Raw genomic sequence first — 23,887 nt, 5'->3', positions numbered from 1 at the left:
CATTTGACCTTTCATGTCAATGTGGTAAAATAAACTTGCAAGAGTTAATCATTTTTACAGAAAATAATTGTTTTTTTCTTTTGAGATAAAGGCATTTTCCGTTCATTTATCCTACTTCTAAGTAATCTTTCCTACCTGCATCACAATCTCCATCCTCAGTAGACAGACCAGAAGCATTGCAGTATTTTCCTCCAGTACACAGTATACACCATGTCACATTCTCAGCTCTGTAGCTTGGCTGGAAGTATCCTGGAGGACATGGGCTAGGGGTAGAATAGCCAGCTTCACAATAATATCCCGGTGGGCAGCGGTCACCTATAATACACCACTTGTATATTATCTGGCACGTTATAGAAGGAAGTAGTTCAAAAACTACCTGTAAAATTTTGGTCAACCACAAGACCTGCATAAAATAAATACTTCAACAACTTTGGATCATATTGTAGTAAAAGAGAGACCTCAAAACTTGAATTCACAGAATATAGTAACAATTCATTACTGTTTTATAAATGGATTTTAAGCTTTGCCCATGAGAAACAGAGCAATTGCTACTTTAATAACATTTGACATTGCTGACCACCTTTTATACCTCTGATGTCTAAATCAACCTGAATATGCGAGACAGTCTATAAAACATGCTGTACATCTGCATTTATAGTTCAAATAATCACTTTCTAACCGCATAAGTCATTTCTGAAATACGTCACTTCCAACAGAGTGATTTTTAGCACTTATGTTTTCAGAGCATCTACACATAAAGGATGCCATTAATGCTCAGTCCCTATAAAAGATGCACAATTCTAAAGGCAGTCCTGCATCATCTTCATGTTTTGATACATAATGACAAGTAATCCAGTAAATGTAGATCAATGTCTTGAGGACTTTGTCCTGTATCAATTTACAGTTATCTTACCTCCTGTTCCTGTTGGTTTGTCGATTGACGAGTTACTGCTACAATAATAACCAGCAGCACAATCTCCTTTTGGGCTGTCCATCATGTCAATGTCACAGTATTTTCCAGGGTCACAACCTAATGGGGTGGAGCTTCCATGTGGGCAGTATTGACCTGCTACACATTTTCCTCCTTCTGGTGAAGTGGGTTGGGCTAAGGCAGAGCCTAGAGTACAGTACCATCCAGGATCACACATGTCAGTTGGCATGAAAAGTCCTGGAGATCCACAGTAATGGCCTGGTGTGCAAGGTTCACAAGCTGAATCATTGGCTTGACCTGTAGATAAACAAATCATGAGGTTACAGTTTGAGAAGAGATTCCATAACATGTATTAAATGATTGAGAACAAACATCACCATGTTAGTACCAACATTATAATGTTGTAACCTTAGTTCCCAGAAAATTTACTACAGCACTGAAGTTTCTCATTTGTTGTAGGAAATTCAGAAAGTTTTTGAAAAATCTATAAGCTTCTTGCACATAGTTTGTATGCCCCATTTAAAATTTTCAACTTTCCATACATTTTACCCTTACAAAAGATAATGTTTAAACATTTTAAGACTTCAACCTCTTATTTTAGAAAGAAATAGATTTTTCATTAACTACAATGGCTGCAAGTGATCTTTGACCTTACCTGTCAAATTATTGAAGGTTCCGACTGGACATTTATACTGGATGTCATATTCCGTTGACGCTGGGCAGTAATGTCCTGATGGACAGATCTGATCGGCAGCTGTACTGTTAGATACACAATAGTAACCTGCTAAGCATGGCTTACATCTGGCTTGGTTTTCTTGGTCCTATAAATAGATCAAATTGTAATGCTATTGATTTATTATATACTTCATTAGGCCAAGTGAAAATAATTTCTTGGTTCCCATTGTCTCATTATAGGATGCATTAATGTCATTTTCATGGCCGTAACATAAAAAGAAAAAACATAAACAAAAAACCATCTCCCTAAATACTTTTTTGGAACCAAATTAGAAAGAAATGACTCCCTACTTGGTTTTTATAAACTAGTGGCTCTGAACAGCCTGAATCGCTCACCTGTTTTCCTAAGCTACATTCAATTTCTTGTTAAAGTGGCCATATTTTTTCATGGATAAAAAATCCCGACAATCATTTTGTGCAGGCTACCCTAAGGAACAACTTACATATATTGAATTCTGTACAGTAGTCTCTAAGGCCATGAAATCAAAAATAGCAACAACAAAAAAAAGTCCAAAAAGGGCCATAACTCCAACATAGGTCAACAAAAACATATTTTATGTAGCATACCCCAAGGAACATTCATTTCAAGTTTAGTTTCAATTGGTCAAGTAGTGTCAGAGGAGAAGATTTTAAAAAAAATAACATTAAAAATAGCAAAAACTGTTGAAAAAGGGCAGTAACTCCAACATGGCTTAACGGATTAAAACCAAAATTTGACCAGTTATAGATGTCATCATGCTGAACACTTTGACCCAGTCAAAATTTAGCTTAACCAAATGGTTTTGGAGATATATGCAAAAATCTGCTGTCTGACCCCTATGTTCTATTTTTAGTAACGGCGGCCATGTCTTTCGACAAATCAAAAATACCCACTTCAGTTCTATGCAAGATACCTCAAGGAACATTCATTACAAATTTGGTTTGAATTGGTCAAATAGTGTCAGAGGAGAAGATTTTTGAAAGAAACAACACTAAAAATAGCCAAAATCGTTGAAAAAGAGCAATAACTCCAACATGGCTTAACAGATTAAAACCAAAATTTGACCAGAGATAGATCTAAACACCCTGTCAGAATTCAGCTAAACCTAACGACTTTGGAGATATATGTGAAAAACTACTGTCTGGCCCCTATGTCTATTTTTAGTACAGGCGGCCATGTTTTTCGACGAATCAAAAACCCCCACATCTGTTCTATACAGGATACCCCAAGGAACATTTATACCAAGTTTGGTTCTAATCAGTCAAGTAGTTTCAGAGGAGAAGAGTTTTGTATAATTGTTAACGACAACGACAGACGATGACGACCAGAGACAGGTGAGCTAAAAATGTCCAAAAAGGGCCATTAGTCCAACATAGGTCAACATATTTTCTCCAAAACTTGACCCCAGATAAATCTCATCATGTTGAACACTTTTACCCCATGTCAAAATTTTGTTAAACCTAACAATTTTGGAGATATATGCTAATAGGAGGCTCCCAGGAGCCTAAATTGTCACCTGGTTCAATTTTTGCCTTTCAAGAGCAACAGCTCTAACAAGGAGTTATCTGATAACTTTGAATAAAAAGAAGACTTAAGCAGAACATATCATAAGGATCATTTCATCAATTGATAGTTTTGTTCTATTTATTACAGTTTTCAAAGTACTGGCTGAAAACTGCTAAAACATCATTTTTCACCTTTCAAGGGCAATAGTTATAACAAGGGGTCGTCCGACATCTTTGATCCAATGCAGACTTTTGTAAACCTTATCATTAGAATCAATAGAAAGTTTCCTTCTATCTATCGTAGTTTTCAAGATATTGTCTAAAAACAGTAAAAAAAAGGTAATTTTTTGCCTTTCAAGGATAATAACTCTATCAAGGAGTCGGCCAACATCTTTGATCCAATGCAGACTTTTGTAGGCCTTGTCAAAAGGATCATTTGGGAAATTGAAAGAATTTGGCTTAGCCTAATGATTTTGGAGATACACGAGAAAAACTTCTGTCTGACCCCTATGTTCTATTTTTAGTAATGGTGCCAATGAATTATGGATCTAAAATCCCCACATTATTTCTATGAAGAATACCCCAAGAAACATTCATGCCAAGTAGTAATTGGTCAAATAGTTTCAGAGGAGAAGAGTTTTGAAAAATTGTTATCAACGATGGACCCCATGTGTTGGCAGTAACTCACATGGCCTATGGCCAGGTGGGCTAAAAATTGCCTGATAACCCAACACTCAACTTTTAATGAATGGCTTTAGTTTTTTTTACTAGACTTTAAAAGACAGCTCTACAACATACTAGAATTTTTTTCTATTATTGAAATAATTAACAACAAAATTCAATATCATGGGTGTGAATAAAATGCAATAAATGATTTTAATCAGTCAAATATATCTTCAACAAAGAGTATTTACCTCAATTAAATTTAAATCCATGAGCAGTATTTCTTCATTTTTTGGCCCTTAGCAAAGCCATTTACTTCATAACTAATTTTCATACCTGATATGTCCCTGGTTCACAGCCCTCAGGCAATACAGTAGTACCAGGACATTTGTATCCCAGTGGGCAAATTCCTCCAGTTCCTGTATGGTTCCCTGTTGGAGTGGGTGTGTCTACACCAATGGTACAATAGTATCCTGGGTCACATGACCCTGCTGGTGAAGTCAAATTAGTTTTATCACAGAACATACCACCAGTACATTGCTGACATTCTGACTGGTCAGTTAGGCCGAGTTGGTTACTGAAGGTACCAACAGGACAAGCTGATTCATTCCTGCCTGTACCAGCTGGGCAGTAGAATCCTCTGGAGCACAGTCTGTAGCCAGATGTGGAATTGCCTATAAAATTGATCAGACAAGTGAACAAGTATCAAAGATTCATATATTTTTTACATTCAGTGGTTTATTGTATTGAAAAAAATTCAGACGTTTATGTCTAACTATCAACTACTGTTGCCTTTTTTTTAAGGACCCAAAATGTAAGGTGCCATTAATGTGTTTCAATGTAAACAATGGACAAAAGTGTGCAGCTTCCATAAACTTGATTTTTGTAAAAAAAAAAAAAAAAAAAATTTCATATCACAGTTGACCAAAAAATATTGCCAATATATTTTTGTTTATGGCTACCATATCTTCAATCGGCTGAATAAATAAAATATCCATTGCAGTTGACCAACGTGTTGTTGTCTAAATAGTTGCATATTTTATGGTCGTCGTCATGAACTTTATGGTGTATCCATCTGCACCATGAAAACTGATTTATTTCAGGTCATAGTTTTCCTTTCCTAGTTTGTCTACCCCGGACTTGACTTTTTCTGAGCAACTTGGCGGGTGTTTCTAGAAAAGCAGAGGACGCTTACTCTATTGGTGCACCTGGTCCATGCTCCCAGTTTTAGTGGAGTCCGAGTTCCTAATTTGCTTTTGTTACTTTGTATGATTTTAGTTACTTAGTGTTCTTTGTTGTGTATGTCTGTTTTCCATGTCTGGTCTTTGTCCCTAGATTACATTCTGTTGATTACCGCTATAACCTTGGTTTCCTTGATTACTCTTACAGTTGTTCATGAAAGTTCATATATGTTATTTTTCTATTAAGATGAGAATAACGAAACGTTAACAGTGATAATAGTAGTCTACCTTGGATAACTTCCTCTGGTACACAATAGAATCCAGCGGGACAGATCAGACAGTCTGATTGTTGTGTCAGATTGGTATAAGTTCCTGGATCACATGGTACTGGTAGGCCACTTCCCATTGGACAGTGTAGACCGATTGGACATGGTGTATCAACTGGATTTGGAACAGAGTCACCACCTGGGCAGTAGAATCCAGGATCACAGTCTCCAGTGTAAGTAAATAATCCTGAAAAATAAATTTTTATATATTAAAAGACATTTTATTAAATTGAAAAGTATGTCATAGTTGAAAATTGATCAATTGACAAGAAACGGGATATAACATGTCATCTGATTGGACATAAAACATGTCATCTGATTGGGATATAACATGTCATCTGATTGGGATATAACATGTCATCTGATTGGACATATAACATGTCATCTGATTGGGATATAACATGTCATCTGATTGGACATATAACATGTCATCTGATTGGGATATAACATGTCATCTGATTGGACATATAACATGTCATCTGATTGGGATATAACATGTCATCTGATTGGACATATAATTCTCCACTGACCAGATAACTTTTTCACAATGTTTGGTATAAATTCTAAGAAGCTTTAACTGTCTAATAACTTTAGTTGGGAGCAGGTAATTTGGACTAAATTGCCTGACTAAAATAGTGCTTTTAACCAATTTTAAACTTATTTAAAGTTTTTTCATGCTTCCAAAGGATGATCCTGGTAACCAGTTCAATCCTACACTATAGACATTACTCCTGTGCACATACATACATGCTTTCAGTTCATGAGCTACTATTTTTTTTATTTAGTTTCTAGAGACTATATGTTATTTGTTTTATCAATCCTTGTTTTAACACATCCTATTTAACTGTTACATTAAATAATATTCTTCTTAACTTTCCTTGTCTTTAATAATCTTACCTGTATCATTGCAGTATTTGCCTGGATCACATGATGTACATTGTGTCATGTTTGCCAGACCTTGAGTGTTTGTGTAGGTACCAGCAGGGCATGGTGTTGGGGAACCAGATCCTTCTGGGCAATAATGGCCTATTGGGCAAATGGCACGTTGGGAATGGTTTGATGCTATTTCACAGTAATACCTAAAAAGGATAAGGTATTAATTATTACACAAAAAAATTCCAAAATGCACACAAACAATAACTTTTAATACATGTAGTAATTTAACACAGCATTAGGAAAAATGACTGTTAAATACATCTACACCTGTAAAACAAAAATATTACTTAAGAATTTGATTTTAATAAGGAGAAACTCAGGAAAATACATTCCTTTAATGATGCAAAAAGAAGAGAAAACATCCCAGCATATAATCAATGATAATAACTTTCAAAATTATTTATGATAACCCTCTCCTGCTTGAAAGAAGTTTTTTGATCTTATATTTCTCTGCAATATAACACTTCATAATCATTTTGAAACTTTCCAAATATAATCTAACAAGAGTATTTGAATATTTTTTTTTGTCAGAAAATTTTAGATAAAAGAAAGAAACTTTTTTCAAAAATTGTTTAAATCATACTTTGCAGGTATTAGATAATAAAAAGATGACCCTCATTCACATTTCTCCCACAATAAGTTATGTCAGAACCACATCTTACCCTTCAGAGCAAGGTCCACTTGTATTAGTCATGCCAGTTTCTGCACAGTAACTTCCTGCTGGACACAGAACACAGTCTACGTCACCCTCAAGTCCTGTACTGTTACCAAATGTTCCCTTAGGACAGGGAACAGGATTTGCTGTACCAACAGGGCAATAGTGACCCTCAGGACATATATTGGCATCGTCACCTGAAGGTCAAAGTTCAAAGGTCATACATATGATCAGCACTACCAACAAGAAAGTAATGAAATTCAAAAAATATTGCTTTACATTACTATTTGTTCATGGTACAGCGAATAAAACAAGAATTGAAAAGTTTTTACCTGAAAGTGAACCAAATTTTAACACAATACCAGGGTTACAAAAACCCCAAATTTTCATAGATTATAGAAAAAATGAACATACCATAATGGGTGATATATCACTTATTCATCACAGCCACAAAATAGCATTTTTAATGGTCAGAAAACAAGATAACTGAAAAAAGTTTTATGAAGATGTCATAGACAAATTAAAAACTTTTTCTAAATCTGACAAAATAAATCCTTGAGAGATGAAATATTCCCCATAAATTTGTTGGTAGGATGTTATTTGTAGGAATAGCTTACCTTGATTTGGTGTAGAGATGTTGGCATTTTGTTTACAGAAGAATCCTGAGTCACAAAGGTCAACTGGTGTTACCATGCCAACCATGGGACAATGGTATCCTCCCAAACATGGTGTACAGTCAGAAACAGTTTGCAGACCTGAAAATTAAAACAATTAAGGATAATTAGGGTATTTAAGGAAAAAGTTAAGTTCAGGCAATTGCAAGTTTTTGTACTAGTTCAAGTATATCAACTTGTGAAAATTTTGAAAGTTTGAAATGACAAATTAAAAAAAACTGTTTCTTCAGAAACTTAAAATCAACAAAATAATTTTCTCACCTGTTCTGTTGTTGAATGTTCCAATTGGACATGGGTGTTCCTGGTTATACCTCGTTCCTTCGGGACAATAATATCCCATGGGGCAAATTGTTGTTGAGTTGTCAAGGACAACAATAGACATGGTGTTGTCACAGAAATACCCAGCAGGACAGACTTTACACACATTCTGTGTCTCAACATCTTGGTATGTTCCATTCTCACATCTAATTGGTGCATCAGAACCTTCAGGACAGTAATGGCCAATTGGACAGCTACAATGATAAGACTTGTCATGTTAACATCTGTTATGATTTTTATACTTTTCCTATAATATCAACTCATACGTGCCATTTCACACACATTAATCAAACTACTCATGTAACTACACGTATCCTGACACAGCAAGACATGCTTACCCTTTCGGAGCACCTGATGTCACTCCTGATTTTTTTTTAGAGGGGGAGTTAGTTCATATTGCTAGTGCTTTGGTATTTTTTTGCTGATATCATGTAACAAATCTCTTATTAAAAATGAAGCTGATTCTTAGGAAGACAGCTATTTAAGCTATTTAACTTACTTGTATTCAGTAGGCATTGACATGTTCTGCCCACCTGGGCAATAGTAACCAGATGAACAGTTGCCTACAGGTAACTCTAAGCCTGAAGATGGGCAATATTGTCCACCTGGGCAAAGTTTACAATCACTAAGGTCAACTTGTAGTGTGGCATCCAGGTAATAACCCATTGGGCAAGGTTGTTTGTCTGCACTTCCTTCTGGGCAATAGTGCCCTACTGGGCAATTGTTGCCTGTGACTCCATCTGTTGGATTGGGTGCAGAAGCTTTCAGTATGCAGTAGTAACCTGGAAGATTGAGTAATGTGAAAAAAAATATATCAGAATTTATAAATTTTGCTCAAAATATTTTTCATAAAAACAAATGATGGCTTCTTTTCTTTCTTGACTAAATATAAAGGGAATTTAACATGATACCTCAAAGATTAGTTTGTGTTATCACCCCTTGATGCCCTTTTTATTTCATTAATAAAATTATCTTTCCTGCAATTTGATTTTGACAGATGTCACTGTATTTTATGATTTGACCAGAACTTTCACTAATTGGCATTTCACTGTGTCTTGCATGCAAGTAAAGTTCCCTACTTCATCATTTCTGAGCCTCTATATGGAATGATTTTGTCTTAAAAAAAACACCAAAACTACACTACACTTTTTCCTGTTGAAACATATAAAGGCTGGGTAGCATAAAATACTTGTAAACACTTAAATTAAATTAATTTAATTAAAAAAAAAACCCTCCAAACTCATTGTGGCAAATGAAAACTGTTTAGACATTGAAGCTGAGAACATCTATTTCTACCATGTCACATACTTACCAGCAGTACAGTTATTAGTAGGCAAGGCTAGTCCTGTGATCTGACAATATTGTCCTGGTGTACATTGCAGGGGGGCATATGATCCTTCTGGGCAGTAGAACCCAACCTGACATTCTCCACCCTCAGGACTGCTGGGTGTGGCTGAGGTTGAGTTAAGAGTACAATACCATCCTGTTAGAACAAATTAACATATAAAATTTTTGAAGATTCTGTCAAGTGGAAATGCTCACCATTTCAAAAATGATTTGCATTACATAGTGTTAACAATCAATTTCTCAGGTACTATTTTTCACATTTTTCTGTACCATGAAAACAGCAAGAATAAGTACACCACAAAAAAAATTGGTTTACAGTATCCCATTTTTCACAGCACTCATTAAGTCATATGTTTACTAAAACCTACCAGCTTGGCATTTTCCAGTTGGGGAACCCAGTCCATCTGTAGCACAGTATTCTCCCCCTGGACAAGGGAGACAATCCATCACATCAATAGCCATTGTCAGATTATAGAATGTACCAGCAGGACAGGGAAACTGTGTTGGTGACATAGTACCAGTTGGACAATAGTATCCTGGGTCACATGGTGTTGCTGCATAGTCTTCAGCACCTAAAAATAATGATGTAGTTCGTTAGACAGTCAGGCACACCTTTGATGATATATTAGTGTTGATAATCTATAGCTTTGTAAATTTAATAACAAATACATGTAGTAGGAAATTTTCAGGAGGTTCTATTTTCACTTCATTTGTAAGGTTATGGAAATTGCTTCAATATAGTTCATCAAGATCTCTCAGCTACCTCCCGTAGAACTTGAAAAATAAAGAATGTTAAAATTGGCATCATTACAGTAATTGTCTTTTTTTAGTTATTTTTTACTACAATGTAATTTTACAATTTTAATTTTTGTAAAATATGAAGAAATCCAGATTTTGTCATGAAAAGAGATCTATAATGTTGCATACAACACTGTGCTCAATAAATTCATAAGTGTATAATTTGTCATGAGAAACGATGTCACAATGCTATTATCTATTACAACATTTGTCATGAGTAATGATGTCACAATGCTATTATCTATTACAACATTTGTCATGAGTAATGATGTCACAATGCTATTATCTATTACAACATTTGCCATGAGTAACGATGTCACAATGCTATTATCTATTACAACATTTGTCATGAGTAACGATGTCACAATGCTATTACCTATTACAACATTTGTTAATGAGTAACGATGTCACAATGCTATTATCTATTACAACATTTGTCATGAGTAATGATGTCACAATGCTATTATCTATTACAACATTTGTCATGAGTAACGATGTCACAATGCTATTATCTATTACAACATTTGTCATGAGTAACGATGTCACAATGCTATTATCTATTACAACATTTGTCATGAGTAATGATGTCACAATGCTATTATCTATTACAACATTTGTCATGAGTAATGATGTCACAATGCTATTATCTGTTACAACATCATTCTACAGCTGCTATACCACTAATTTTTTAATTATTAGTTCGAATTAACAACAGGTGCATATCAAAAGTAACAAAAAATGTCACAATGATTTAAACAATTTACAGCAGCAGATGAAAAAATAAGTACAGTCAACCTGTCTAAACCCCATTTTAGACTTAAGAATCTGTTTGGTTTAGACAGGTGTTCAATTTACCAAGGATTAATACATATTAAAATTGTGACAAAGTGACTTTAAACCGTTTCTTGATAGACAGGTTTTTAGATTTCTTAGGGTTCATTTAAAACAAGATTTTATTGTAACTATATTACTTTACAACAAATACAAATGTCAATACTTCTCACCTTGCAAGCAATAGTAACCAGCAGGACAGTCATAGCATGTGGCAAGTCCAGTGTTGTTACTAAATGAACCAGCTGGGCAGGCAATAGGGTGTGTTGTCTGGGTTGGACAATAGTGGCCCACAGGGCAAATACCTCCAACACCTGTCTGACTGCCTGGTCCAGTACAAGTTCCATTACCACTTGGGTCAGATCTATCCAGGCCATATTCACAGAAATACCCAGCCTCACAAGGACCTGACGATGTTGACATGCCGAGAGAATCGCAGTAATGGCCGCCAGGGCATGGTTTACACTCAGTGGAGGCAGTTAGGCCTGTCTCATTGTTGAATGTTCCAACAGGGCACTGTTGCCAGTCAAAACCTGTTCCATCTGGACAATAATGGCCAATAGGACATTGCCCAATGACTGTGCCTTGTTGACAATACCTGAGGAGAGTAAAAAACAGTTAGCCGAGTTATTGCCAATTTTCAGTTGATTTTTTATTGAAAAACATGAATAAGTCAATAATTCACAAATGTAGCGGTAATGCCTTAACCATGTAAAGTTATAAATTATGCCCATCATATAGAAGAGGAAAACATTGCGTATATTTTTCATTGTCAATTACGGACATCTCTAGTTTTCCTCATTGACAATCTACTGTTAACCATTGCATTTCTTCAATATTGACATTTTTTGGGTTGTGGAGTATTTTCATCAAGATAGATTTTTATCAATGCAAATTTAAGATTGAGTGAAAAAAGATTGATAATTTAAAAAAGATGGCTTGAAAATTTCAAAGTTTATTTAATCCCATTTTATTCTTACCATCCAGCAGGACAAATATAACATTCAGCTCCCTGGGTGTGATTCATGTATGTTCCATTGGCACATGGTATCGGCTGTGAAGAGTTAATAGGGCAATAATGGGCAACCAGGCAAGGATAGTCAGATGGACGAGATGAATTCTGGCCAGGTGGGCAATAAAATCCTGCCTCACAAGGTCCTGATGTGGTATTAAGTCCTTCATCTTGGCAGTATTGTCCTTCGGTACAGGGTGTACATTGATCAGAACTGTTCAGTCCTGTGTATGGGTTAAAGGTACCCTGAAAGACAAAATTCATTGATGATTTGTATTCTTTACATTCATAAATCTGTGGTTGCTTTAGACAATTAATGTGTTCTGCATTTGATAAAAACAAAATTAAAATGGACATGAATAGGGTATGTAAGTCCCGTTCTATTTTCATTTTCTTTACCGGAATTTACAACATAGAACGTATTGAAAACCGAAGACCGATCTTTTATTGTTTACTTCCGGGTACTCGAAACGCTGTATAACAATGCAAAATCTTCTACTTTATGTTCTTTCTTAATACCTTTATCATGTAGAAATAGATATTCGTTATTTTTTATCGGTATTTTTTAACACAAAAAGATGTTTTGCCCTCGTTCTTTAAATGACAAGTCTTCATGCTTTTGAATGATAGACAAGGACCCAATCTTGTGAAATCACTGGATCACATGATGAGACTTACATACCCTATTTCAAAAACTTAGTTACACTCCATTTAAACTAAATGCATATTGTCAAATTACACTCTGCCCTGGAAATACATGAATTTTGAAAACTTTGAGAAGATATCCTTCACATCATTTTGAATCTGAAATAGAATCTATTAATCTCCAACCGCATGTTCAGCTTGTTTATAGAACCAAGGAATTGCAGTTATCTACTTAACCCTTAAAATATATCATCAAACATCTAAGCTTGAATTTAAACGTGCTATAAATAGATATGATGAAATACCTCAGGACACCTGACAGGTGAAGCAGTTCCAGTAGGACAGAAGTGACCTGTTGTACATATCTCCTGGTTAGGTGAGTCAGACCCTTCTACACAGTAATACCCAGCATTACATGGTCCTATAACATACATATACATTTGTACATACAATTCTATTTATAGCAATGATGCAATGGAGACACAGTACAAAGTTGGGGGAAAATGTCAATGAGGCAATGACACTAGCAGCAAGACACAGATTATATAATACTATACTCCAACTTATGGTGGGAGAACTAAGGTTTGTGGAATACAGATACCTAGTAACCTTTGGAAGATTTTCCTCCATTGACACTGGCTCATGTGGGAGTTTTTTATGTTAAAGCAAATTTTTGATGTAAAATGTCAAATTATTTAGTATTTTTCATAAAAAAAAGTCATTTTAATAAAAAACATCCCACAAATCTTACATTTCATGCAGGAGATTCTAAATTTTACATTGATTATCTAAGACATCCATCTTAATGTGAGAGGGTTTACAGGTATGCCAATTTACATGGATTTGTCAGAACACAAGGATGTATAAAACTTCCACAGAAACCTAAGATACTGTAACAAAACCATCCATGAACTACTAAAATTATGACAAACAATAAAAACATTACAGTTTTTGTAATATACATAGATGCATATGACATTTATTAATTAAAAAAAAACAATCAAGTTGTTAAATGGATTATGTTTTAATTTCAAGGCATAATTCATCTGAAAAAATACCTTAAAAACAAAAACAAAACAAAAAACAAATAACAAACTGTAAAATCAGACCTTCATTATCAAGTAGTCCTGGTGTCTGACAGAAATATCCAGCTGTACATGGGGTACAGACTGATGAGTTTTGTAATCCTGTGGTAGCTCCAAATGTTCCAGGAGGGCATGATTCTGGGGTTGTTGTTCCTAGTGGGCAGAATGATCCTGAAAAAAAACAATTAAAACATTGCAAGACTAGGAATTTTTTTTCATGTTCTGCCCTTCAGCAGAAAGTATAACTTATTTTCAATCTCTTTTATAAATGTAAGGATTTAAAAACAAACTTAATCAATACATCATGGAAAGCATATGGATATAAATTACTAAATAGGGTGGGAAGGGGGGCAAAAATCAGGCCTCACTTTTTATCAGTATACACTTTAAGTCCTAAATATATGTAATATTTTTTTTATTCTAATATTTTTTTTAGGCTTGCATCGAACTATATTTTTCATGAATACCTGTTCTTTTTTAATGAACTAAACACAATTAAGACAAGAAGTTATTCAATTTCCTTGAGGACAAAAAAGCACTTCCCGATGGTAAGGGCATGTTTTGAGAATGCAAAGTGCAGACATCACAAAAAACAGCCCTTAGAAGAACATTGCAAGGTAAAAAACCAAGAGGCCAACATAAAACAACATGGTGAAGGACTGTTGAAAATGAGTTAAAGTGTTGAAAATGACATGGAGTGAAGCAAACATTTTTGCAAAGAAATATGCTGAATGGCAAGATCTTGTGTTGACCTTATTCTCTGTTGGGAGTGAAGAGGATAGGCAGCTATGACTTAAAGTCCTTCCTTTACCTTGAGGACAGATATTAGCATTGGTGGTCTGGTTTGGTGCAGACATCTCAGCGTAACGTTTACAATAGTATCCAGCATCACATGGTGCAGTTGGTGCAGACTGTCCCACAATTCCACAGTAATATCCTCCAGAGCATGGTGTACAGTCTGTGCTCTGGTTCAGTCCAGTCAAGTTGTTAAATGTTCCAAGGGGGCAAGGCCATTGGTTACCTCTCTCAGTTCCTAATAAAATAGGGAAAATATATAAATAAAAATATAAATCCATCTGCAAGGTGTATAATAGTGTTTCAATATACAGTGGAACCTCTCTAAACCAAACCCCTTTTAAACTTAAAGTTTGTTTGGTTAAGACAAGTGTTCCGTTTTAAGGGGGTAGACCTAAGGTAAGGGACACAACTCTTTAAAATCATTGCAACGTTTGTATTCAGGATTTTTATATCAATCTCATGTAAGCATAAAAAATAACTTGGATTGATTTCATTCTGTATCAAATGAAAGCTTGAAAGACTTCAGTGAAATTGAATGTGATACATGCATATCACTGACCTCATGAGTTATGTCCCTTACCCTAGGTCTACCTCCTCAAATAGATATAAAGGGACATTTAAAAGTGTCTGGCTAACACAGGATTTTGGATTATTCAGAGTTCGGTTTCACTGTAATTTTAGTTTTCAAAATTGATTAACTGTATTTGAAGAAAAAAAAATGATGGATAGCTAAATTACATCATTTGAAGACATACATGTAATATGACATAAGTTTCCATGCATGTCCCAATTCTTTAGATTCTTATAGCACCAATACATATACAGTGAAACCTGTCCAAACAGAACCATCTAAGGACTGAAGAATTTGTCTACTTTAGACAGGTGTTTGGTTTATACAGGTACAAATTGTAACAATATCTAAAAGAATGAACTGTCATACCAGTTTTTTGGACATGTTTTCTTTTTATTCACGGTTTGTTTTCTATACATTCAGGGTTTGGTTTAAGACAGTTTTTCTATTCATTCAGGTTTTAGTTCGGACAGATTTTCTGTTTATTCAGGGTTTGGTTCAGACAGGTTTTCTATTCATTCAGACAGGTTTAACTGTAATATTACTGATAAGCAAAGAAAAATTAAACAAAGGCCCCCAGGAGCCTGAATCACTCACCTGGTTGAATTTTGTTCTTTCAAAGGCAAAAAATTTAACAAGAAGTTGTCCAACAATTTTGACTCGAGAAGTTTTTGGTAGGACTTATCATAAGATCTTCTCAACGATTGAAAGTTTCTTTTAAACTATCATAGTTTTCAAGATATTGACTGAAAACTGTTACAAAAAAGGAGTCATTTTCCCATTTCAAGGCCAATAACTCTTACAAGGAGTCATCTGACAACTTTTATCCCCGAAGACTTTTCGTAGTCCTGATAATATGGATCATTTCAGCCATTGAAAGAATTTTGCTAAACCTAATGGTTTTGGAGATATATGCAAAAAACTGCCTGACCCCTATGTTCTATTTTTAGTAACAGCTGCCATGTTTTTTGACATCAAAAATCCCCACATCAGTTCAATGCAGGATACACTAAAGAACATTCATACCAAGTTTGGTTTCAATTGCTTAAGTAGTTTCAGAGGAGAAGATTTTTGAAAGAAATAACATTAAAAATAGCAAAAATCATTAAAAAAGGGCAATAACTCCATGGCTTAACGGATTAAAACAAAAATTTGACCAGAAATAGATCTCATCATGCTGAACATACATTCATGTCAGAATTTAGCTAAACCTAACGGTATAGGAGATATATGTGAAAAACTAGTGTCTGACCCCTATGTTCTATTTTTAGTAATGGCGGCCATGTTTTTCGACAAATCAAAAATCCCCATATCAGTTCTATGCAGGATACCCCAAGGAATATTCAACTGGTCAAGTAGTTTCAGAGGAGAAGAGTTTTCTATAATTGTTAACAACGACAGACGCCATGTGACAGCAATAGCTCACCTGGCCTTATAAATTAAATAAACTCACCGGGAGGACAATAATATCCTTCTGGACATTTCACTGTGTCATTGACAACAACAATTCCAACAGTGTTATCGCAATAATATCCTTCAGGACAGATTGTACAGTCTGATTGGCCTGTGGCATCTTGATAAAAGCCGCTTGGACAAATGGTTGGTGATGCGGAACCTTCTTTACAGAAATGGCCGACTGTGCAGAGGAATGGATCATCAGTTGTCTGCCCCTGAGGACAATAATAACCAGCAGAACAGTTTCCTACAAAGAGACAAAACATTTTCTTCTAAAATTGTTTCTTAGTCCATCATGAATTTTTATTTTGTTAATCATATGAAAGATTTATTTTGTTTTTGCCAGACATTCCATTTAATTGGCATGTACTTTATTCGCTTACAAAACAACCCCACTTGCATTTTCCTGGTAAAGATGCATGATTTTTTTTTATTGCTGTTTATCAAAAACAGACAAATAACATTTTTTTTAAATGCATTTTTTTATGGCTTTAACACTAATTTCCATAAACTGATAATAGCAATTTATAGCACATTCAAATTCAGAGTTCCCTTGGTTTAATAAAAATCATCCAATGAACTTCCATAGATAGTTAAGAAGACAAGTAACTTAAAGTTTCTTTCAAAAATAAATTTAAATACCTATGGAATGATGGAAAGCTTAAATCACTTTCTCAATTGTCCATTTAACTACCTTAGGAAGTTCATCAGGTGACCAACTCTATCCAGTGAACAAAATCATTGTATTAGCTGTAAGAGAACCTACCATTAGTTGTGGTAAGGTTATATTCTCCACAATATTCTCCAAAACTACATTGAACACAGTCTGATGCCTGTGTGTTACCCACACTACCACTATATGTTCCAGGACTGCATGGTGTTGGGTAGGAAGACTCAGAAATACAATAGTGTCCAGCTGGACATCGATCACCAGTGCTGCCATCTGTTGGTGTTGGAGTTACAGCCCTTGCCATACAGTAGTATCCAGCTGAACAGTTATCAGTGGGTGTGTCTAAACCTTCAAACTGGCAGTACTGACCTCCTGGGCAAGGTTGTGGATCAGAGGAACCTAGGTAAAATAATAAAGCTCATGTTTCACTCACACACACTTAATGGATAATTCCAAACAGTAATGGGGAGTATCATAAAGGTCAGAGAGAAAAAAAACTTTATACAGATTGATGTGTGTAGATGATGGATGATGTTGCCTCAACTCAATTTTTCTATTCACACGATTTCTTCAGATCTGATCTCTTTTAGAATATTTCATATAAGAGTGTGTGCTAATAATCTGGAAATATTCAAGCAAGGTTCAGCAGGAAAATTTCCCATACATTTTTGTATTTAGCAGTAAATATCCACTAAACCCAGTTTTCACTAACACTTCTATTTTTAAAAACATACTCTTTTAGGCATTTTGAACAGTCCCAAAAATTTTGCAAAAGATATATATGAATCACTTCTAGTCAGCTTTTGCATGATTCTTAACTGGAATTATACTTTATTCTTGTTACCTTCAGGGCAGTAGTATCCAGGTTGACATTTCCCTCCATTAGTAGTTGTATTAGGACTATCAGCACCACCAGAACAGTACCAGCCAGCAGAACAGTTTCCTGTTGGTGCTGAGTTACCGTCTCCTTGACAATATTTACCACCTGGGCAGTCAATGCAATCCCCGAGAGATGTTCTCTGAGATGTTGGGTTGTAGGTACCAGCAGGGCAGGGATACTGGCTACCATGTTGAGTTCCATTTGGACAGTAGTTTCCTGAATGGTACAATTACTTTTAAAGATACATGTAATAGTGAATGCTAATGAATTTTCAAATCAAGAACCAATGTATTTGTATAAAAACCAAAGAAGAAACAGGGCTATGTAGCTGATAAGACTTGTACCAAGAAGTTATTATTCATATATTTTCTGTAGTCAATTCTAATACATAATTTTGATGTATTGCTTGTTTGATCATAGTTTTAACATCTTTTGGCAGATGTTACATGAATTTCAGGACAAAAACATACTGTGAAAGTACCATGAGTACTATTGTTCACTACTGTTACTACTGTTGAAGACTAATCTTCGTGGTTTTTGTGGGTAGGTCAAACCACGAAATTTGGTTTCCAACAAAAGGAGAATCCCACTGATGTGTATACTGAAAACCTCAAAACCACAATTTGAGAATCCATGCACTAGTGTTTCTTCCCTAACCCATGTAAATAGGCATCCATAAATTAAAGTACTTCCACAATATTTGATCAATTGAGTTTATTCAGATTGTTAATAATCCAATAATCTAAGCAAGTTCGTTACCATATCACACAGAAGTGATAACCTGCTACCCCTATACCACAGAGGTTGTAAAAAAAAATAGAAAAAGCAACAGGCTTTCTTTTCTTCCCTTTACAAATCAACCATTCTCATTTGAATTTGTACTTCATCAAATTTTCTAAGTACCACAGAATAAAATTGTTTCAGTTCATACATACCTATAGGACAAGGTGTTGATAAATACTCAGTAGCATTAGTAAGACAATAGAAGCCAGCAGGACAAATCTGACACTCAGACTGTCCAATCATATCAGTATAACTTCCAGCAACACATTCCTTTGGAATGTCCGTCCCAGAAGGACAGTAGTGACCAATCGGACAAATTCCTCCAACACCGGTGAAGTATGTTGTTGTTGGGCATGAGCAGTTGGCTGCTGATGTATCGTTAGCAGCTCCTGGCATTGGTCTGTCTACTCCAGAAGTACAGTAGTACCCTACAATGGAAAAAGATAAAATTGTAAAGATAACTGATGATACAAGCAAATGAGAAATAGATGCATTTCATGTGTATAAAAAATGATCATGTTTTTATCATTTTTAAGGGTTACAGTGGAACTCCCCTAAACCGGCCCCTCTGAAAACCGGAATCCTCCGAAAACCGATCATTTAGTTTTGGTCCGGAATTTTCCCCTATATAATTAAGTAAAAATTTCCTCCCTAAACCGGCCCCTCTGAATTCCGAACATCGGCTGCAAAATTCGGTCCCAAAACCCATTTCTTTGTAAAAATTAACCTCCAAAAACAGGTGAAAAGTTTGCCGACAAGTAAAATCAATGAGCCGTGTAACATGTTGTAAACATGTCAATCACGGTAAGATCAATAAATCAGTACTTCAAAAGGCTAACACCAATCTTGATTGGCATTAACAAGGAGTGACACTCTTTTATTCATTAATTATCACAGATAATGAGGGCAATAACCATGATCCTATATGTAATTAACTTTTTAACAAATGTTAAATTTAAAAAATTTTTTGATAACCACATTTTCAAACGATTCTGTAAAAACAGAAAATGAAAACTTCAAAATATGTTGTGCCGACCGCTTGTGTTCTATTAAAACAGAAAATGAAAACTTCAAAATATGTTGTGCCGACCGCTTGTGTTCTATTAAAACAGAAAATGAAAACTTCAAAATAGGTTGTGCCGACCGCTTGTGTTCTATTATAAAATGAGTAAATGAAATTAAAGTTATGGCTTGAAAATGGTTTTCCTTAAATAGCCAGTGTTACAATTTTCAAATCATTCTGAAATTTGCATTGCTTCTGGTTTAATCTAAAATTACTGCTAAAATGTCAAAACCGCCGGCTAAACTATTGAATTAATGCTAGAAGACAAAATTAATTTAATCAAAGAATCTGAAAGTTTTCCAAAACCATCTCAGAAATCGTTAAGTGAAAAATTCGGTGTAGGAAAAACGACCGTTTCCGATATTTTAAAGAGAAAATCAGAATATCTTGCAAATTATGATAACAATGACAATTTGAAGAAATTTAGATTTGGTAACAAAAGTAAACATGACAATTTGAACGATCTGATGTGGGACTGGTTCCGTCAAGCTCGAGACAAGGCTATTCCGATTTCCGGGCCTATTTTGCAAAGCAAAGCCTTAGAATTTGCCAGTCAGTTAGACATTTCCGATTTCAAAGCCTCAAACGGGTGGTTAGAAAAATTTAAGAGTCGCCATGCTATTAAAGCGTTTACCGTTAGTGGAGAAAGTGCCGGTGTAAATGTAGAAACTGTTGATGAATATCGCTCGCGTATTCCAGAAATTTGCTCAGATTTTGAACCTTGTAACATTTTTAATTGTGACGAAACTGGTCTATACTATCGTGCGTTACCAGACAAGACACTTTCAGCCAAAGGGCAATCTTCCAAAGGTGTAAAAAATTCTAAAGAACGTTCTCATGTTTTCAGACAACGCCTCATCTTATGCTAAAGATTTGAAATTAAACAACGTAACTTTGAAATTTTTACCAGCAAATACGACTTCGCACCTACAATCGCTAGATCAAGGCATTATCAAGGCTTTCAAAGCTCGGTACCGTAACCGTATGATGAAAAGTTTAGTCGCTAAGATAGACCAAGTTGAATCCGTTTCTGAACTTTGCAAAGAAATAAATGTTTTAGATGCCGTGCATTGGATCAACAAATCGTGGAAAGAAACCCGTGTAGATACAATTTCTAAGTGCCTCATGTCATCTGGTTTTCCCGTCACAACCGACGTTAAATCAAATGAAAGCGACTCCAACGACGAAGACGACGATATTCCTCTTAATCAGCTCGCCAAGATAAGTTCAGTTGCGCTCGTTGACCGTGAAACCTTAATCGAATTTGATCAGAACATTCCGATTGAAGATGACAGTGACGAGTGGGAAAAGAATCTTGTGGAAACACATTCATCCGTAGCAACAAATGATAATGCAAGCGAGTCCGAAGATGATTCAGCAGAAATTGATACATCTGAACCCAAATTGACATTAGATGAGATAACAGCATTCAGTAAACGTTTAATGAAATTTGCAACTGTAAAAGACGACAATTTTCTCAGTGTTGCGCAAGAACTCAACTCTAAAAGTGAAACCGCAATTCTTCAAAGGTGTTTGAAAAAGAAACAGGTATCAGTTGTAGACTTTTTTAAAGTGTAATTTGTTAGACTGATGATTAAATGTACAATTAACTGTAAAACTTGTTTTCAATTTTATTAGTGCTTTATTTATGAGAATCTTTATCTATGTTATTAAATGTCACTGAATAAATATGATTGTACATGTATAGGTTTTTTTTTATGGAGTGCAATTGAAAAGTGAACGTATATATGAAGTAAATGTACAAGGGACATAGTATTCTTTATCTATATCTTGAACTCAGACTGACCCTGTTGTCTGCAACAATAAGAAAGAGAAGGGTAAAATACTGTCTATATGGATTCATTGTCATGATACCTTGGTATTTAGTCGGGTTTTTGGTTTAGAGACATTTTTATTTCACTTTTGATTTGTTTCTTTAGTTTCTCAGTCACATCTTCATCTTTTAGTATTTTTAGTCAACAAAGGCATCGGTGACTAGTTTACCTTAAAAACTTTACACAGATCAAAGACAATGTCAATAAACTACGCCACGCATCACTAAACTGTCAACAATATAAAAATACTGAACAGTACGATTACTCTTTAATTAAAAACAACAATACAACTTTTACGTTTATTCTTGATTTGAACACAAACATACACAAATACCTATCAAAGAATGTGTGTAGAAACATACAAACAGTGCAATCAGATAATCATCAATAGGATCGGATCGATCACAAGATCAATAACATTGTACTTCCGGTATCCATATACGGAACGGATACGAAAATTTCCGGAACCTCCGAAAACCGGCACCTCTGAAAACCAGCCGATTTCTTTGGTCCCATGGGCAGCCGGTTTACAGAGGCTCCACTGTATTTTTAAATATTGGTATTTAATTTAATTTATCTAAATTTGCAGTAAATGACTTGAAGAAATCTCTGTTAACAATCAGTTATTTAGTTTACCTGCAGTACATTCTCCACTATCTGTTGTCAGGTGTGTTCCTTGGCAGAATTTCCCAGCAGGACAAGCTAAACACTGGCTCTCTTCATATAAGTTCAGAGTATTGGAGTAAGATCCAGCTGGACAGGGCATCCAGTCACTCCCTGTTCCTGTTGGATTAATTAAGCCCAATAAACAAAAACTATATATGGTTCTCAAGTAATGAAATAATACAATTGGTCTTAAAAAGTACAAAATGAAATTAAAAAATTATAATTTAAATATGGACTAAAAAATGAACTAACTAAAGATATGTAAGGCAAAAAAATTAAGCACCATAAAGAAATCCCCACTTGCAGATTTTTATAAAAAAGCATTGTTAAAATTATTTTCAAATATTACTTCTAACATTAAAAGGTTGCACTTACTAAATCTGCAGGTTATACAGCAAAATATGAAAATTTGAAATTGCTATTCAAGAAGGTAATTATAGATCCTTAAAGTAATGTGTACGGCCAGGAGATGTATACATATTAAGTGTCTGCTAAAGCTTTTCTTGAGGACAACTGCATCCTCTTGTTTTCAATATAATGGTTGATAAAAAAAAAAAACATCATTTAAAAGGAGACAACTCTTACCTTGTGGACAATAATACCCTGCAGGGCAGTCTTTCTTGTTGTCAGTTGAGTTAGCAAGGATTACTGGTAGACAGTAGAATCCCTGAGGACAGACATCACAGCTGCTGGCTCCTGCTGTACTAGTGTAGGTTCCATCAGTACATTGCTAAAATTTAATGGATCCATGAAATATTTTATTAAAGTTTTAATTGGAAGTTAAAGCCTACTGAGTTTACAAAGAAAACAGACAAACTAAAGATTGGCTTGAAAGCTACTGGTAAATTTTCTTTTCAATCTTACAGTGTTAGAGAGAAAAAAACATGTGTTCTGAAAAAGGGCTTGCTAATTTGGTTTGAATTTTTAAAATAGATTTTCTTCGTTCATGCCTGTTTCCATACTTAAAAACTATTTTTTGTAAATTTCTGGGCAATATGAGTCATTGTAAAGTACATGTATTGTAATTCTAAAGCACAAATAAGTCACAATTTAAATCACCTTGTAAATTTCACTACCATTTGGGCAATGCATGCCTTGTGGGCAGATATATCCTACTGGATTTGGTTCTGAAATCCCTGTTGGACAGTAATATCCTCCCCAACATGGATATCCTGTATCTGTCATTCCTGTAATCAGAAAGACTTTGCTAAAACAATAATATTTTGGTAGCAGTGGTGGGATATAGAGACTGTAAAAAACCTATAATGAGCACAGATTATGTAATGTGTTAAGGGAGATAACTTTATGAACATAAGGCTATAGTTATTATATTTTAAGTTTAACAAAACTTTTTGATGAAACCTTGGGGCAGGAGGGAAAAAAATATCCAACTGCAGTTTTTTCTTCTTCATAACATAGCTTGCAAAGATCAAAAGTATGTATTTTTCTTATTTCACTAGATACGTGACAGTTGTAGATATTTTAACTTGAAAAGATTTGAATTTGAAAAACAATGTGCAACAAATTACTATATCAAAAATATC

The 23,887-nt window shown here is 34.9% G+C and overlaps 1 protein-coding gene across 1 annotated transcript in view; it reads right to left on the bottom strand.

Moving 5' to 3' along the window:
• Positions 1 to 23,887, bottom strand: part of LOC148600359 (uncharacterized) — a 139,778-nt gene that overhangs the window by 52,803 nt on the left and 63,088 nt on the right. Inside the window, exons 50-73 of the mRNA XM_088557441.1 lie at positions 23,403 to 23,530; positions 22,929 to 23,073; positions 22,314 to 22,460; positions 18,932 to 19,207; positions 17,961 to 18,212; positions 17,213 to 17,515; positions 16,445 to 16,693; positions 14,434 to 14,655; positions 13,647 to 13,793; positions 12,843 to 12,958; positions 11,861 to 12,138; positions 11,054 to 11,478; positions 9,620 to 9,823; positions 9,217 to 9,387; positions 8,404 to 8,686; positions 7,848 to 8,098; positions 7,530 to 7,667; positions 6,920 to 7,109; positions 6,219 to 6,400; positions 5,284 to 5,508; positions 4,151 to 4,488; positions 1,587 to 1,752; positions 914 to 1,228; positions 136 to 315 (exon numbers count right to left, since the gene is read on the bottom strand). Coding sequence (XP_088413567.1) covers positions 136 to 315; positions 914 to 1,228; positions 1,587 to 1,752; positions 4,151 to 4,488; positions 5,284 to 5,508; positions 6,219 to 6,400; positions 6,920 to 7,109; positions 7,530 to 7,667; positions 7,848 to 8,098; positions 8,404 to 8,686; positions 9,217 to 9,387; positions 9,620 to 9,823; positions 11,054 to 11,478; positions 11,861 to 12,138; positions 12,843 to 12,958; positions 13,647 to 13,793; positions 14,434 to 14,655; positions 16,445 to 16,693; positions 17,213 to 17,515; positions 17,961 to 18,212; positions 18,932 to 19,207; positions 22,314 to 22,460; positions 22,929 to 23,073; positions 23,403 to 23,530 — 5,331 coding nt within the window. The remainder of the gene's footprint in view (positions 1 to 135; positions 316 to 913; positions 1,229 to 1,586; positions 1,753 to 4,150; positions 4,489 to 5,283; positions 5,509 to 6,218; positions 6,401 to 6,919; positions 7,110 to 7,529; positions 7,668 to 7,847; positions 8,099 to 8,403; positions 8,687 to 9,216; positions 9,388 to 9,619; positions 9,824 to 11,053; positions 11,479 to 11,860; positions 12,139 to 12,842; positions 12,959 to 13,646; positions 13,794 to 14,433; positions 14,656 to 16,444; positions 16,694 to 17,212; positions 17,516 to 17,960; positions 18,213 to 18,931; positions 19,208 to 22,313; positions 22,461 to 22,928; positions 23,074 to 23,402; positions 23,531 to 23,887) is intronic.

The sequence above is a fragment of the Perna viridis genome, chromosome 13, assembly GCF_037379345.1.
Source record: "Perna viridis isolate PV_CMFRI_1.1 ecotype Kerala chromosome 13, ASM3737934v1, whole genome shotgun sequence".
Taxonomy (NCBI): domain Eukaryota; kingdom Metazoa; phylum Mollusca; class Bivalvia; order Mytilida; family Mytilidae; genus Perna; species Perna viridis.
This window is presented reverse-complemented; position numbering and strand designations above follow the sequence as displayed.